This window comes from Phaethon lepturus, unplaced genomic scaffold, assembly GCF_000687285.1.
Source record: "Phaethon lepturus isolate BGI_N335 unplaced genomic scaffold, ASM68728v1 scaffold56449, whole genome shotgun sequence".
Lineage (NCBI taxonomy): Eukaryota > Metazoa > Chordata > Aves > Phaethontiformes > Phaethontidae > Phaethon > Phaethon lepturus.
In genome coordinates, this window is record NW_010562472.1 from 22,449 (window position 1) to 38,264 (window position 15,816).

At 42.9% G+C, this 15,816-nt stretch overlaps 1 protein-coding gene across 1 annotated transcript in view; it reads left to right on the forward strand.

Moving 5' to 3' along the window:
- LOC104626352 (T-lymphoma invasion and metastasis-inducing protein 1-like) overlaps window positions 1–15,299 on the forward strand; it is a gene marked incomplete at both ends in the record, with an annotated part of 37,288 nt that extends 21,989 nt beyond the window's left edge. The window contains 9 exons of the mRNA XM_010294253.1: window positions 5,255–5,434; window positions 5,904–5,972; window positions 6,260–6,385; window positions 8,045–8,153; window positions 10,319–10,498; window positions 10,626–10,744; window positions 12,527–12,635; window positions 14,165–14,223; window positions 15,197–15,299. Coding sequence (XP_010292555.1) covers window positions 5,255–5,434; window positions 5,904–5,972; window positions 6,260–6,385; window positions 8,045–8,153; window positions 10,319–10,498; window positions 10,626–10,744; window positions 12,527–12,635; window positions 14,165–14,223; window positions 15,197–15,299 — 1,054 coding nt within the window. The remainder of the gene's footprint in view (window positions 1–5,254; window positions 5,435–5,903; window positions 5,973–6,259; window positions 6,386–8,044; window positions 8,154–10,318; window positions 10,499–10,625; window positions 10,745–12,526; window positions 12,636–14,164; window positions 14,224–15,196) is intronic.
- Window positions 15,300–15,816: the final 517 nt, after the last annotated feature.

Here is a 15,816-nt window from a genome sequence, read left to right on the forward strand (position 1 = left end):
GTGTGCACGTGAGTGTGTGTTTCCTTAGTAGTGGTGTATTTTTTTCTTAATCTGCAAAAGCCTCCAAGCTGTGATGGATGGTGGATTTGAAGGGTACACCAGTAGGTCTGAGGATTCCTCCCTTTTCTGAAAATCTTATATCTTCTGTATATCCTAAAGACCTGATAATGTGGAGTTTGCTTCTCCATCACTATTGTCAAAGGATTGTAATAACAAGCAAAAATGGGATGTCTGTAGAGCTATTCCTATAAAATACTAGAAACCCATTTCCAAGGTGGCTTGAGGCGTCTGCAATGCCGTGGTGTGGGATAGCTGTTGTTCTTTGCACTCACTTCCTACCTAATTTCATAATGCCGTCAACCAGCCCTCTTAGGTCCAGTATCTCTTGGCTTGAAATCTATGTAAACAGTAGCAAGCAGGCAAGCTTTCTGGGTGCAACTCGTTTCCTTTAAGCCATGCAACTGGCAGTGGTGTGAGTTGTGTGCCCAGTTGCTTCTGCCCTGGGGTGGGCTCCTGACTTCCCTTTCTCTCCCCATTTTGTGTGGGAGTCAAGAGGGAGGAGAGTGGGGGAAAGGAAAACCTGCACTCTGCCACCTCTTCAGGCTTGTTTTCATCTAGCATATGAATTCCAGTTTCAGGCTGTTTGTGAAATGAAATCTAGATGATGCCTCTCTGTCAGTCTCCAGTTCAACGGAATACTGGGAACGTTTCATACCAGAGTCATTTCTTAAATGGTTACTTGCCTCTGTGGTGACCTGACTGTTTTGGCCTTTTAAATATTGTAGAATAAATCGAGATTCAAAGGAGGTACCCTGAAAACTGATTATATGTGTGAGTGCTTAGTGTTGCCGGTTACCAAAGGCTAGGTACAGATAGGTACTGTGTTTAATCTCAAGACCAGTCTTCGTGCATGTTTTTTTCCTGTAACGGTCCTTTGAATTTGATTGGGGATGTGTTTTAAAAGCTGGCATAAGTTAAAATACTGCAGGACACTCATTTCTCCTTGTTTCTAATTAAAGACATCTGCCTCTTGAAATGAAAGATTGCAGCACTTGTGCTGAGGGGAGCATGCTGTAATGGGTTGTGTGTGTACATGTACATACCATTTAGAGGTATTTTTTCTGAGAAAATAGGTCGTCTTCTCTCTGCAGCATTATTCAAGACAAGAGTGAAGTCTCAAAACCTTCAGTGTATGGCAGTAGATGTGAAAGGATTAAAACAGGGATTTGAGCAGTAGATTTTCCAGTAGCATAACTGGCTTTTTTAAGTTCCTTTAATTCTGTGCTTCTGTCCCTTCAAATGTTTAATATTCTCCGGCAGTGCCGTTTAGAGCCAATCGGCTCATGCTCAGCCACGGGCAACAGACATTTATATTCCCGGGCTGCCTTCACCTCTGCTTTGCTGCATTTCAGCTTCTCTGCTGAAGTTTTCCTCTTAACGAGTCTATGAAGAGCAGTGTTGAGTTCTCGGCGTTGCCTGGTAGCTGGCTCTTTATTCCAGCTGATGTGGTGAGCGAACGAGGCCAGCGGCAAATGACACATGCGGAAAGGCTTTGCTTCGAGAAAGACAGTCACTGTCCTTCCTTATTAAAACACAGCCATCTTCTGTGTAAGTAAGCAGCACGGAGTACCTGTCTGGAGTGGGAAAGCCTTTTGGATCAGCTGAAGATGTGGAGAACTGGGATTTTCCTCCTAGCTGAGTGACAGCTCTGGCAATACTGTCTTTCCAGCGATGTCAGCTTTTTGGAGAGTTAACCGTAAACTCAAGAACGAAAGCGCTGGGAGAGCCGGTGACTCTCTGTACCGTATGTTGTATTTGGTGAGCAGATCTACTGTGCAACGCAACTAGTCTAAGTAATTAGCAGTTAAATGCATTTTCATGCTGTTTTAATTTTCAGGTTGTAAATTCGAGGCTAAGCTGTAACGTATATACCCTGCAGAGGCCTTTTGTTATTGTGCAATGTCATTAGCGGTCCTGGCGATGTGTGAAAGGATGCAGTTTGCCCGAGTTTTGTTTGGGAGATCAATCCGGCTTAGAGTTTGCCGTCTGTGGCGGGACAGAGGTGCTGTGTGCCGTTCAAGGGGGCAATCTGCCTGATGCCCAGGCATCCATATGTCTTTATGCTGCGAGTGAACAGGGTAATGGCACTCTGCTCTCACAACTACAGGGCAGGCAGCCAAAACTCCCCACTGTGGGCAGCATCAACACGCTTGATGCCTTTTAAGAACTTGCTCCTCCTGCACGGGAAGAATGCGAGATTAGCTCCTCTGCTGAGACCCCTGCAGAGGAGGGGTTAATGTACTTGCGAAGTAAACTTTGCTTTATAGGCCAGTTGTCCAGCCCTCCATCTCATTTTAAGGTTGCTAGTTGGGATTGCTCGCAGAATTGTGCCTGAAGTGCGTCGACCGTAATTCTCCTAGAGAAATCCTGGTTCAGTGCTAGCATTGTTGCAGCTGGCAAACAGAGCTGGTACTGGGAGATAAAAGGATCTGTTTCTGTTCCAGACCTTCTCCACTCTATCCACTTTCTCTAGGAAAATGGGGACAGAGAGGCTTTTGTTAATATTGTTCAAGAGTTTTCAGCAAAGCAGCTGCGTTCTGAACCACCCTGGGTGCAATATGCATCTGTTGTCTAGAAACCATTTTTTTTGAAGTAAATATAAGGTAGAAAGGATTACGTTTGGGAACGAAACGAGACAATTTGGTCAATGAACAAACAAGAAAACGTGTTTGTGAACATTATTGTGCTTGAGATTTTTCATCTGTCCCTCGAGTATCAGGTGAATGATACTTGGGAAATACGTAAAAGGCGCAAGGCAGGGCAGCAGCAGGGCAGAGCTCGGTTGCTGCTGGCTGGAGCTGGGCATGGCTGAAGTCAGCGAGCGGTTTAAGTGTGCACAAGTAGAGTTAAGGCTTCTAAAAGTCTTCTATGCTTCCTTTTTGGCATATGGGTGTAACTATTCCTTCTGGGGCGGACTGTATGCCTGTATGACCGTTATCCAATTTTCAACTACTTGTCAGTATTTAGCTGGTGTTTCATGGTATAAGTGGATTTTCTCTCTCTTTCTGGGTGACCCATTTTCCCTGCAACTTACTGCAAGTTAATGCATGGGATGGTGAGCTGCCTGCAGGGGATCAAGCATGAACTGCTTAAAACACTTGGTTTATTTTTGGAGTTTGATGCATATCATGTTTTATACATTATAACTATTTTTAATTGTATAGTTGGCTCTTACAACAAAATGTCACTGGACATGCCTTCCTCAAATATTCTTTCAAGAAATAGTCTTAGCAAAGCTAAATGTTTCTGAGGAAAACCATGCCTATTCTTGGTCTCTGCAGGCTCAGATTAATATTTATTGTCAGTTCTTTGTCCCTTTCCAGCAGAGCAGGTAACTTGTGTAGGGTTTTTCTGCCTGCATGGAGCCAGACTTTCACCTGCTGTGCTTTGTGGATTTGGGACTGCGGGGATCAAGGCTGCACCTGTTGAAAGCTCGTGCAAACTTAACCTAAAAGTTTGAGTATGTTTGGGTATACTTAAGAGTACAGCAAGTATAGGTGGAACGTTGCTGAGAAATAAAAGGAATTACTTTGACTAATAAAGAAATCCAACTTTGTGAGATGCACCATTACCAGAAGCTGAATTAGTTGGAAATGGACTGGTTCAACTCACTGTTTCCACCTGCCCTCAGTTTGCAACATTTTTCTTTTCTTCCTCATCTGAGTTAAACCTCAGATACTGAAGATAAATATATTTCCTGTAATAAACTGTGTCCAAGAGGCATTGTTGTATAGATATCGGTTACAATTAGTTGATTGCTTACATTTGCGTCCTGAAAAAAATTGTCCTTTGCAGAACAGGCATCTTTGCTAATATGCCTTGCAGGGTACATTCAGGTGAGCATTTACAGCCATAAGATACCTTTAGGGAAAGCAACTGTATTATGGAAGGAAATCCTTTACTTATCACTAGCATGGTTAATGGTCCTCTTCAGCTTCATGGCTGCGTAGCGCTGTAGGTGCACTGAGAGGAAAATAGCTATGTGTGAGCAAACTGCGCGGTTTAAAAAATTCTTCAGCACTGGGTCATCACGAAGCCGTAGGGTAGCGCAGGCTCTGGGCAATGGTGTTGCTACCAGCTGGTGGGAGTGAAGTGACCTCCCAAAGAGCAGGGTGCTGTCTGCAAACTGCAGAGGGATGGTGGTGTGCTTTTTCCCTTTCTCCCCAGCCCTCCCCTCCATAATCTCTGTTTGAATAGGCTAATTTTGGGTAAGTTGTTTTAGTATGGGCTGGAGGGATACAGAGGCAGTGCTGGGAAGCCTCTAAATCTGGATTAAGATGCCATGGCAGGATTAGACACAGAAGGTTAGAGAGATGTGATCAAGTGCAGCAGCTCTTTTCCCCCCCGTGCCCCCTCCAGGTCTCTGGGAGGGATGGAGACGGGGCACGCTGCTGCTTTGGCAACCCTAGAAGCCTGGGGCTGTCACTGACACCGGAGACTATACTTGCTCTCCAAGCTTTTCAGTATAATGAAGGATGTGAGGAGATGATCTAACATGGGGAGGTGAAGAGAGGATAACTGTCTCTATATAGAGACAGCTGATTAAACATTAAAGAAACCAGCTAGATGTAGCAGCTCTGAAAAACCTGACTTGCGGGGAAGAAATTCACCCTGCAGGGCATGTTTCCAGACGTACAGTTACTTTCCCAAGGTGCTTGTGTCTGAAGCCTGCAGGGCTTTGGTTCCCCAGATGGCTCTGCTTCCCCGAAAAACAGCCGAAACAGTTTCTGTCTCCGAGTGGTCTCCTTGGCCGTGCTGACGCAGCTATGCGCAGGGCTGTTGCAGACTAGATCAGGGAACCGGCAGAGGGCTGGCTCTGTGTTCTGTTTGCCCGGTCACTTTTGGTTCCCGATTCTTGGGCCTTTTTCTTTGTTTTTCAATCTTAAGTGCTGGACAAGCCTATTTTAATTAAAGTTCATGTTTATCTGAAACCAGGAATATTATTGAACAGCACTTCAATTAACTTTAATTGTGCAACTCTTCTTTCTCTCCCTTCCTCCTCGGCACTCATCCCCAGTCAGCAAGAGATAGGAAAGACAGATATATAAAATGATGTGTGCACTTCTGGACTTTGTTACCTGTGAAAAAGCCGCCAAGCTGCAACTGCTTAACTACAAATCAGGCTCAGCTCCTCGTTCCTATAGTTCTTACTTAAAATATTACCACTGGTCTTTCCTCTTCCTTCTTTTTAAAGAGTACAGAGCAGGTCGCTGCTTTCTGTCGCAGTCTGCATGAAATGAACCCTTCTGATTCAAGTGCTCATCCTCAGGAATTTACAGGACCCCAGCAGGCTACCATGAGACAACTCACAGATGCAGATAAGCTGCGAAAGGTTATCTGTGAACTTCTCGAGACAGAACGCACCTACGTCAAAGTAAGGGTCTCAATGTGGTGTTTCAGTCTACTAATGTTTCTCCTCCTTCTGGAAAACTTTGTTCATTTCTTGTTTAATACTTCAGATTACGTTTCATGCACATATCTTAGTTACCCTGCATTCAATTCTATGATCTGTCCCTAGAATAGTAACTTAAACTTCTGAAATAAGTAGGCTTTCCAAATTCTAATGCTGTCATTTTGAAATTACTTAGCTGGTATGCAGAGGAACAGTGCTCAGTGAGATCTGGTATTGATTTTTGTAATTTACTTACAAAATCAGGAAATATTTACAGGAAAGATTTACACAGTTTTACTATCTTAAATTTTGTGAAATCTGACTCTTTTTTTCCCTTCGTACATTAGACAAAAAGAATCGTAGACTAGGTATACGGTGGTCTTTGCCAATTGAATAAATATTTAGAGACAGTTCAAGGAACCAACATGGGAATCTTTTTCTCAATTTTTAGGACTTAAATTGTCTAATGGAGAGATACCTGAAGCCTCTACAAAAAGAAACGTTCCTCACACCAGATGAGGTATGTTAGCTGTTGCTTATCTTTCTGCTAGATAGCTCTGCTCCCTCCACCCCCAGCTTGACTTGCTTGTCTGACAAAGGGCTATGGACAAATTCTGAATTCCATTCCTTTTAAAATAATGGATTGAGTAGAGTATAAAGGTACTGCTCAGTAATGTATAGTCTGTAGGGTTTTTTCCTGACATCACACTGATTGTACAATTGGACTGAGAATTACTGAAGTTCTAGAAAACATGATTTAGCTGCTAAGTGATATTTTCGGCATCTTTCTTTTTTTCCCCTTATTAGCTGGATGTTCTCTTTGGGAATCTGACTGAAATGGTAGCATTCCAAGTAGAGTTCTTGAAAACTCTTGAAGATGGAGTAAGGCTGGTTCCAGACCTGGAAAAGCTTGAAAAAGTTGAGCAATTTAAGGTAACCTCATTGTTTACTTTCTGAGTAGTCCTTTAACGCTCTTTATTGTATTTGTCTGGCTACTGTCACTGTTCATGTAAAAAACCTACATCTACTTACGCTTGAGATTAATTGTTAGCTGTTACTGGAACAGTTTGAAAAAGCATCCTGCTACGATTGTAGTTTATGCTACATTTAGCTGTATAGAACACTCGAAATCTGTAACACCATGTGCTTTTAGATGCTATTCTTGCCCTTCTGCCAGATTTCTTGTCTTAGGCTGTCAGGAAAAACTAGAAATGGGAAGTTACATAAAAACTTTGTTCTGACAAATCTAATGTAGTAGTTTAGAAGCCCACTAGGGCTAGAGATCATAACTGTAAATTGAATTCTGTATTTGAGCTTTTGATGCATAGCAAAACTATATGGCAAATACTTCCGACTGTCAGCAGATGTGCATCAAAGGTAGAAATGTAAACTAAAGATATATAAAATTCATTTTAAAAAAATAGGAAAACTTGGAAACAGAAACTTTGTTTTGTTTCTAATGGAGCCATATATTGGCTATATGGCAAGTAGCTATACAGTGTTTAGTCTTCAGGGAATTTTACTCTTCCTTTTGAGCACTCACCTTGGTAGAGGTTATGATGTCTTGATGAATAATAGTAATTTCACTGGGATTGCTCTTCAGCTAACATACAGCCTGGAAGAACTACTGAAAGAGGTTGCCTTATTGTGCATGTGTGGCTTTGCCATTAGGTGCTTGTTTAAAATACGCAGCAATCATGAACACTGCCCTCGTGTAACTAGAACACAGCTTTTGTTTTGTAGGAAATGCGCCCTTTATGGAGAGCACAGAGATACCTTTTTTTTTTTAGTAGAGGAAGCTTCTCCGACCACTGTGTGCTCTGAGCTTTAAGGGAGGAGTGCGGAAGAAGCCTCCTTATGGAGAGCACGGTCTTCTGGGTGCTGCTGCTTCCACCTCTTTCCATAAAATGTGCATCAATTTAACTTTCGGTTCTGTCCTATGGGCATAGTCTGAAAGCAGTGTACAAAATGGGACTTCAGGGCTTCCTAGTTTCAGTTCTGCAGTTTGCTTCCCTCTGCTGACTGTAGGCAAGCTGCCCATGTGTTGTCTCACTCCCCTACCCCGTGTTGTCTTGTTCCAAAGTGGGTAGCGGAGCAGACGCTTGACCATGGCATAGACATCTTAGGGAAAGATCTTGTTTGGCCCTTAACACAAACTCATTTTCAAGAGAGTGAAGATCGTGGTGTGTTTGTGCAGAGGGATAATAGTCTCGCTTGCAGCTCCTTAGAGCCATGGTCCATTACAAAGTCAGATACATCCAGTCCTTCCTGTTACCTCTGGTCATTACTTATGTTGATAAGGTTTTAAGCTTGGGCATTTAAATACAGTTCTGGAGCTGTGAACCTAGTTCCCTGTATAGTCAGTGGTGTCTCCAGATTGTCCTAAACTGGAACCAGGCTAATGATGTTAATCACACAGCCTGAATCCAGACACCAAGGCTGGGCCTGTTTCTTGCTAGATGGTGTGAAAACACTCTAAAAATGCAGTGTCCTGTCAGCCAAAAGCTAAATGGAAACTTCAGGTGACCTGGCAGAAGGGAAAATTCATGTGCTTTTTTTACCTAATGATTTTTTGTTTTTGTTTAATCCTAGAAAGTGTTGTTTTCCTTGGGTGGATCCTTTCTTTACTATGCCGACCGGTTCAAGCTGTACAGTGCCTTCTGTGCCAGCCACACAAAAGTCCCCAAAGTACTGGTGAAAGGTAAGAGCCATGTGCTGGACAGACCTGAGCATGCAGAGGGAGAGATGTCGCAGCCACATGTTGGTTTGGGCTGGCGCAGGTTGTCCTTGTGGATGGTGAGAGGTGGCCACTGCACCCCAAACCATGCAGGGCATGTTGTGGCAGAGGAACGGGGGTGCACGTGTGTCTGGTTGCTCTCCGGGAGCCTTCACAGTAGCGAAGTAAATCCACCTGGCCTGAGCGGCTTGCAGAGAGCTCCGTGCCATGGGTGTTCTTGGACCACCATCAATGTAATGATAACTGAGTAGCTTATTACAAGAGGTCGTTAACCTCTCATGTAGTTTTTCCCCCCACACTTCATTTATTCTCCCCTGACAGGTTCAGGTTTTTTTAGTCATGTGGGGAGTAGAAGGATTTCATAAACGGGCAATGTGGCATGTACTAATGGATCACTGTGTACTTTGGAACCAGGAGTGATGACCCTTGTAATGACCTCTGGATCCTCCTAGAGTTTGTGCCGTGAATCCTTGCTAGTGGCAATCCCACTGAAGCTCCGGCCAACGTGCTTGAATGCTGACAGGCACTAGGAAAGGATCAGCCTGGGAGAATGTTTTATGGAAACTGTCTAAATATTTTAACTTCACCATGCTCTCTCTCCTCTCTTTTCCTCCTCTTACCTTTGTTCCAAGTTGCCTGAGAAGTTTCCATGTACAAATTCCTTGCAGAGTTTGGCTTTCTGAGGTGGAGAGAAATGAACTGTGGTCTGGTTTATAAATGCTCATGGGCCTCCTTGCCATGGAGTCATGTTTTTTTCCTCTGTGAAAGTGTTAATCTCTTAGTTAGCAGTGCTTCATGCAATTTAACATCTTTTTGGCCAAGATGTTAAATAAACAAATGGGTCCAGTTGTAGGAGCAATGCCATTAAGGGAGGAGCTCTTATTTTTCAAAGAACATCTGGATGCCTGACAATCAAAAGTTTTGGGGTTTTTTGTTTCTTTGTTGGTGTTTTGGTTTGGTTTATTTTTTTTGCTGTGCACATTTTTTTTTTTTCCATTTCTACTTGTAAAGTCTTATTGACCATGCTGCAAACAATACTTAACAGCTCTGTGGAATACATGAATAAATGATTTGTTGCTAGTGATATCCATGCTTTCTTTCGGCATCATTTTGTTCGACCTTAATGTTAAGGCCATAGACTAGGTAGGTTTGATTGTTCTGTTTAGCTCTTTCATTGCTGACTGTATTTATAAATGGCAAATGGTTGTGCTTAACTTATCACACAAACAGAACTTAAAACTTTCTTCTAGAGATAAATCTCTTAAAAAATCCTGGGAGTGTATTCCAAGTGTAATTTGGTGTCCTCAGCTGAGGTGCAGGTGACATTTGGATTTGAAACTCAAGTTGCTTTGTTGAAATCGGATGACTATCTGCAAAAAAACCCCACCCAACCTCAGCAGGGGACATAGCTCTAATAAAAGCAATTGTGTGGAATTGTTCCTGCACTGAATAATTTGTATGTCTAAAAATGCCACCTTCTCCGTATTTCCCTCCCAGTACAAATTTATGTTCTAGTAGGCAGAGCAATAGAGAAAATGGTATTTTTATAAATTCAGTAGCAGTCAGGCAGAAAAGATGACAGCAATCAGGTGTCCAGTCTGCCTTTGCTCCCAATATATGGTGTACTATCATAAGCTTACTGCTTCCTGCCTCCTTACTAGCTCTTGATTTTTTTGGTTGTTGTTCAGTACTGCATTTTAAGGTTTAATGAGGTAACAATAACAGGACTTGCCAATATTATAGGTGTACCTGTGGGACTATACTCATGAGTAATGACTTCTTATAATTATCCAATGTGAGCCTTTTCTTAAAGGAAACAGATGATTAAAACAATTTATTCTGCTCTAAAATAGTTGCAAGGCCAGAAATACGGTGGGTAGTGAAATTAAAAACTGCATGTATTGGTATAGTAGGTGGGTTCCTGACTTTAAATTATAAATAGCATATCTGTGGCAAAGTGTCAGTAACTCGAAACCTAAAGTGCATAGGTCTAATACTGTGGACCTGATAAATCCGCACTTCCTGGCAAAAGGTCTCTGGATAAATGAATTTAAAACTGGAAAAGTCACTTTATCAGGGCAGCTGTTATGTTTTTTGATTTATCCAATTGCTTCATTTTAATCTTCCAGCCAAGACAGACACTGCTTTCAAGGCATTTCTGGATGCTCAGAATCCCCGAAGACAGCACTCCTCCACGCTGGAGTCTTACCTCATCAAACCCATCCAGCGGATACTGAAATACCCTCTTCTGCTGAAGGAGCTCTTTGCTCTGACTGACGTGGACAGTGAAGAACATTATCACCTTGATGGTAAGGAGCTAACCTACGTTGCTCTTCCCTGTTTAACCTCTGATCTGGAACCCTTCTCCCCCTCCTTCCTCTCAGAGGCTTAAAAATACCTTTTGTCTCTTCCCCTATCCCTCTGTCTTTCTTGTAGTGGCCATAAAAACAATGAACAAAGTTGCCAGCCACATTAATGAAATGCAGAAAATCCATGAAGAATATGGGGCAGTGTTTGACCAACTCATAGCAGAACAAACAGGGGAGAAAAAAGAGGTAACAGAATTCAAGAGAAAAAGGCCATTATTTTGGCACCTGTTGTGTGAATGTTAAATTGTATCAAATATTTACCTTTCATGGTGTGTCATTTAAGTGGATCCTCATGCAAACAGATTAATCGCAATCCAGTTCAAAAACTGCTCTTCCATGTACAGTTTAGTGAGTGGGACCAATGTAAAGAAGTAGTGGGTTAATGCACCCGCAGTGTTGTGCTTGGGTCAACATCACATCTCAGCATGCAGCTCACTATTTTGAGGTCCATATCTTGGCTCTCCTTGTTCCATGTAAATAATCTTCCCAGTCTGAGTGGACTGGCATGCTGGCCAAGTCTGTACTTAGCTCTTTAACAGCTTTAAAGAGATCAAAATGTGAGCTGCGGTGTGTGAGAAACTCCTGTTTCTCTTTTAGAAATGGTGTTAGTGGGCTTGATATATGAAAGCGGCTTGGGCTTTGGTCTAGAGGTCTCATATGGCGCATATGCAAAGACCCAGTTGTGTCTCAGTCCTGGATGACCATCTCAGAAACCTGTGGAAGGTGTCTTGGAGCTTCAGACTGAGACCTGGACTCTCCATTTAATGATAAAATGTAGGTCTGCAGTCCAGCAGTGTACTGGAGGAGAGTGGTGGGCAAGTAAGGGGGGAACGAAGTAAGGTCGAGGGGCACTCAAGGAAGAGGTATAGCCACACCAGAGGGCCAATGAGAGCAGTGATGTGGGTGAAGGCTGGAGAGAGCCATGACCATATGAAGTAATGGTAATGGGATTTTGCCAACAGCCAGGATGAAGAACAAACGTAAGTGGCATTGGGCTACAAGGTAAAGGAGGTCTGGGTTTGAGTAGTGTTAAGGAAGCTTTGGCTACAAGAGCGGGATAGCAGCAGCAGGGAGGGAGGATCAGGTGGTGGGTAGAAGGCAGATACTAGGGCTGGTGCTGGCAAACAGTGGTGGAGAGATTGTGTCAGGACATCTGTTGTGAAAGCAATCATGGTTTGGGGTTAATCTGGGAGAGGAGACAGTAAACACACGTCTCACTGTTGCTTTTGCTATCAGGGAGACCTCGGGTTGTTGTGCTGATGGTATCTGTGGCATCCTTTGGCAAAAGTCAGATTTCACTGAGAGGAGAGTGGAGGAATGGGGGTAACGTGGCCCGTAGACTGGGGATAGCCCCCGATTTGTCACTCTGGGAGACCATAATTCAAAGTGAAAGATCCAGTTGCTGCAATATTAGTAGGCATCTCCCAACAGTTGCTATGAACTCCTTTATTAGTTCATTTCCAGCAATGTGGTTTGAATAGATGAGCCTTTGAGCAAAATCAAGAGCCATAGCAACTGTGGGGAGGAAGTACTTTGACTGCTTCATGTGATGCAGTCTCTGAACTTTACCCCAAACTGTGTGTGCGTGATGGGCTCTATGCTTGAATGTTCAAACAAAATAGAAAGAAACTGGCAGGGAGAAAGATGGACAAAGGAGCAAAAAATGCAAGGAAAACATCTGGGTCTTGCCCTGGCATCCCACCAAATTACGAGCGCTAGACTCCGAGTTTGACTTCTCCTAATTTATGCTCACCAATTAAGGATTTACATACATCTATTGCCAACTGTCACAGGCTGTTTGCACACGCTTCTAGTCATCTGATTAAGTAGTCCAAAAGTTTGCTTGTGGGCCATTGGTTGGTTTGTTTAGGAATAAAGTTCAAGGAAGTTTTCTTGAACTGAAAATTCAAGTAAGCTTTCTTGAACTGATTACACATTGTGTCTCTATATGTGTGTTTGTGTTGGCAGGTTGCAGACCTTTCGATGGGAGACTTGCTCTTGCATAATACAGTGATATGGCTGAATCCTCCTGCTTCACTGGGGAAATGGAAGAAGGAACCTGAGCTGGCAGCATTTGGTTTGTATCCTAGTAATTTTATTTTGGATGCCTAAAAGACTGTCAACTTTGCCTTAGCAGATATTTGTGGAAGGTAGTTGAGCATTGCCTTCTGCAAAATTGGCTGGAACCTAAAACCATATTTTGTGTCTGCCGCAATGGTCAAATTCTGTTCTTTGTTGATGTAAATCTGGTGAAGAATTTGGAGATGACTGCTGTAATAGAGCAAGGGTTTCTTAAACCCATATCCAAGGCTATGAATTGACAGCTATATAGAAAGGTGTTTGTCTCTGCAAAGATACCATTTGATGGTCTAATTGATGCCAAGTAACCCCACATCCTGTAGGATGGGGTTGGGCAATTGAAGAGGCTTTGCCTTTTTCCTCCGTGCCTTTTGCCAGAAAGGGCTTTTATATCTAAGCTTAAAGTGCTTAAAAGCTCAGCCAGGACTCCCAGTGAGTTGCTTTGAAGTGGTCTGTCTCCCTCAGAGTAGTCTATCTTGGGTGGTCAAACTAGAAGTTGAAACTGCTCTTGGCATAGATCTCAAGTCCTTCCACTGCCTCGGAGTATGGTCTCTTGGAAAGGTACATGATAGTTTATTTTGGCTAAATCATGTATCTCTTACTTTCAGGATTATATCACGTAATGCAGAGTGTGGTAGGCTTGCTTTATTGGTTCCTAAATTTCTTTACATGCGTTTTCCTTGCTGTTTCCAGAAAGTTTAGGAAGCCAGTGATTTTTATTTTTGTTTTTGTTTTCTACCAAACAGATAACGAATGAAGACTTTCAGCTTTGCTCTGGAAGAGCATATAAAAATTGACTGCTTTCCCATAAGCTGGGAAGGCACCTGCTCATACCGTGAAGCTAAGGGGCCTCATGAAAGCTGCTAGGAATGTGCAGCAACTTTTACTTACTCCAAAAAGCTTTAAAGTGGCTTCATAAAATGTCCAAAATTAAGCGTCCATGCAATTCAATCATAAGACAAAGGGTGCATTTGAGGCCTGAAGAAAGAGATCGCAAGGAAAACGGGAGCCTTAAAAGACAAATTCCAGCTCCATGTGATATTATGTGGCAAAATAGGAATCAGATTACACCTTTGCCTGCCAGTGGTGCTCACTTTTTAATTCAGCATAGGCCACTCTCCCACCTGGGAAATGTTCGAATTCTGTCCAAGCACAGTCTCATCTGCTTGACCGGCAGCTCGATGCTGCTCATTTGTCTGAGGTGAACTTAGCCGGGGGGATTCAAGTTTTTAAATTTTTTGTATAGAATTGTTGCTGCTTGAATAGTTGTTCTGATAACTGGTAACTTAAACTGTTAAGTTTCAAGTGACTTTGAAGTAACCTGGTTTTGTGTACTACCCCAAGTGGTTGAGCTTGGGTTTTTTGGGAAGAATATGCAAGAGGGCTGGTAGGTTTACTCCTGCCTTCTCTCCCTGACTCAGGTGAGGGCTGTTCGAGGAGTTGAAAGGTCTGTGTGCTTGGGCATAGAGGAGACCCGTTCCCAACCTTATTGACTACATGGCTTTTGTTTCTAACTTTCTCCTCTAGTGTTCAAAACTGCTGTGGTCCTTGTATACAAGGATGGTTCCAAACAGAAGAAGAAACTTGTAAGTTGCATGGATTATTTTGGTGATGCTGCGTGCATTTGTGGTGCTACAATCAAGATTTGCTTTCCATAAAGCTGTGGTGCTAGAGTGTGCTTTTGCATACGTGATTCTTGTTCTCTGCCACACAACTGAAGTTTTGAGTAGTGCCGAGTGGCCTGCTGTTTGGCCTGGGTGCAGCGCTCTGCAAGTGTTCATTTAGTTTATCCTTTGCTGTCTGCTGGACTAGTCATTCCTGTGGCCTGCCATGTCCATGCCATGCTGTGGAGTGGATTTTCATGAAGCAAGGTGTCACCTTGAATGTCTGTCTTGTGTTTGGCTCTTTGATCAGTTTATATGAATCAAGTATGAGAGCTGATGCCTGTCAACTTTCTTAGTCAAACACAATGCCCTCGCTCCAGTTCTGGCTGTTGCATGCCACTGAGCAAGTGCTGGCTGCTCTTAGCTAAATTAGGTGTGCCTACAGTATGTATCAGGGGATCCTACTGGAGTTTGAGATTAAAAATTAAAGCTACGCTTGACAGTAAACACATGCCTTGCTGCAGTAGGGAACGCAGTTTATAGTATTACAGAAAATTTTGGATTCCCATGTATGGCATAAACTAAAGTGGGATTTGAAATGCTTATATGGTTGTTTTCTGAAGTCAACTGTCCACAAAATGACTTTGGAGTGACTAAGGCAAAACTTGTGCATGTTTGTCCTCTCACTTGGAGGAGAGAATGCAGCATTGGTCTTGAACAACTTTTGAAGGCATTGATAAGAGCTGATCGGTCTAAAGGTTACTTTTGCCTAGAATTTAGCAAGACCTTCATAGTTAGGCACATCAGTGATGCTGGTTACTAAGATGTTGTAGTGAGAGAATAGGAACTGCAACGAGTCTCTAGCTGGACATTCTCAGTGCAAAGCAAAGGAGACTTTTGTGTCTGACTGTCCCAAGGTGTCTAATTTCCTAACAGTATTTTGACATTCTTCCAGGGAGGATCACATAGAGCTTCAATTTATGAAGATTGGGATCCGTTCCGCTTTCGCCACATGATACCTTTAGAAGCACTGCAGGTTCGAGCGTTGGCAAGTGCAGGTAATGTTCCTGCGCATGAATTTGGCAGGGTTCTTAATGCTTAGTCTGGGGATGTTCACGGACCAGTATTTGTCCTTAGCTGTGTACTGGTATGTCCATACCATACATGTGTATGCAGCTTCTGGGGCCTAAGCAAGGAACCCACAACCTTGACATCTGTAATAGCCCTGGAGAGAAATGAAGGGGCAGAAGCTCCAGTTGTGTATCTCCAGCTTGTCAGTACTCTTCTGAAGCCAGTCAGGGTTCTGGAAAAACAGGACAAAGTTGTTAACTCTGGTTTGGTCTGTTCCTCTTCTGGAGACTAGAAGGAAATCTTGCAGCTGTGAGACAACAGAGCTAGTGAATTTTTGTTCTTGTCATTCATGGTTTCATGTGAAGCTCATTATATTAAAAATTTCAAAATTTAAAACAATTTCCTCCTTTTCTAATGTGAAATGTGACAGTACCCTGAGTAATATCTGAAAAGCTGGCAGGGGTGTCATATTTTATGGGACTGAGTGTATATATATATATATAT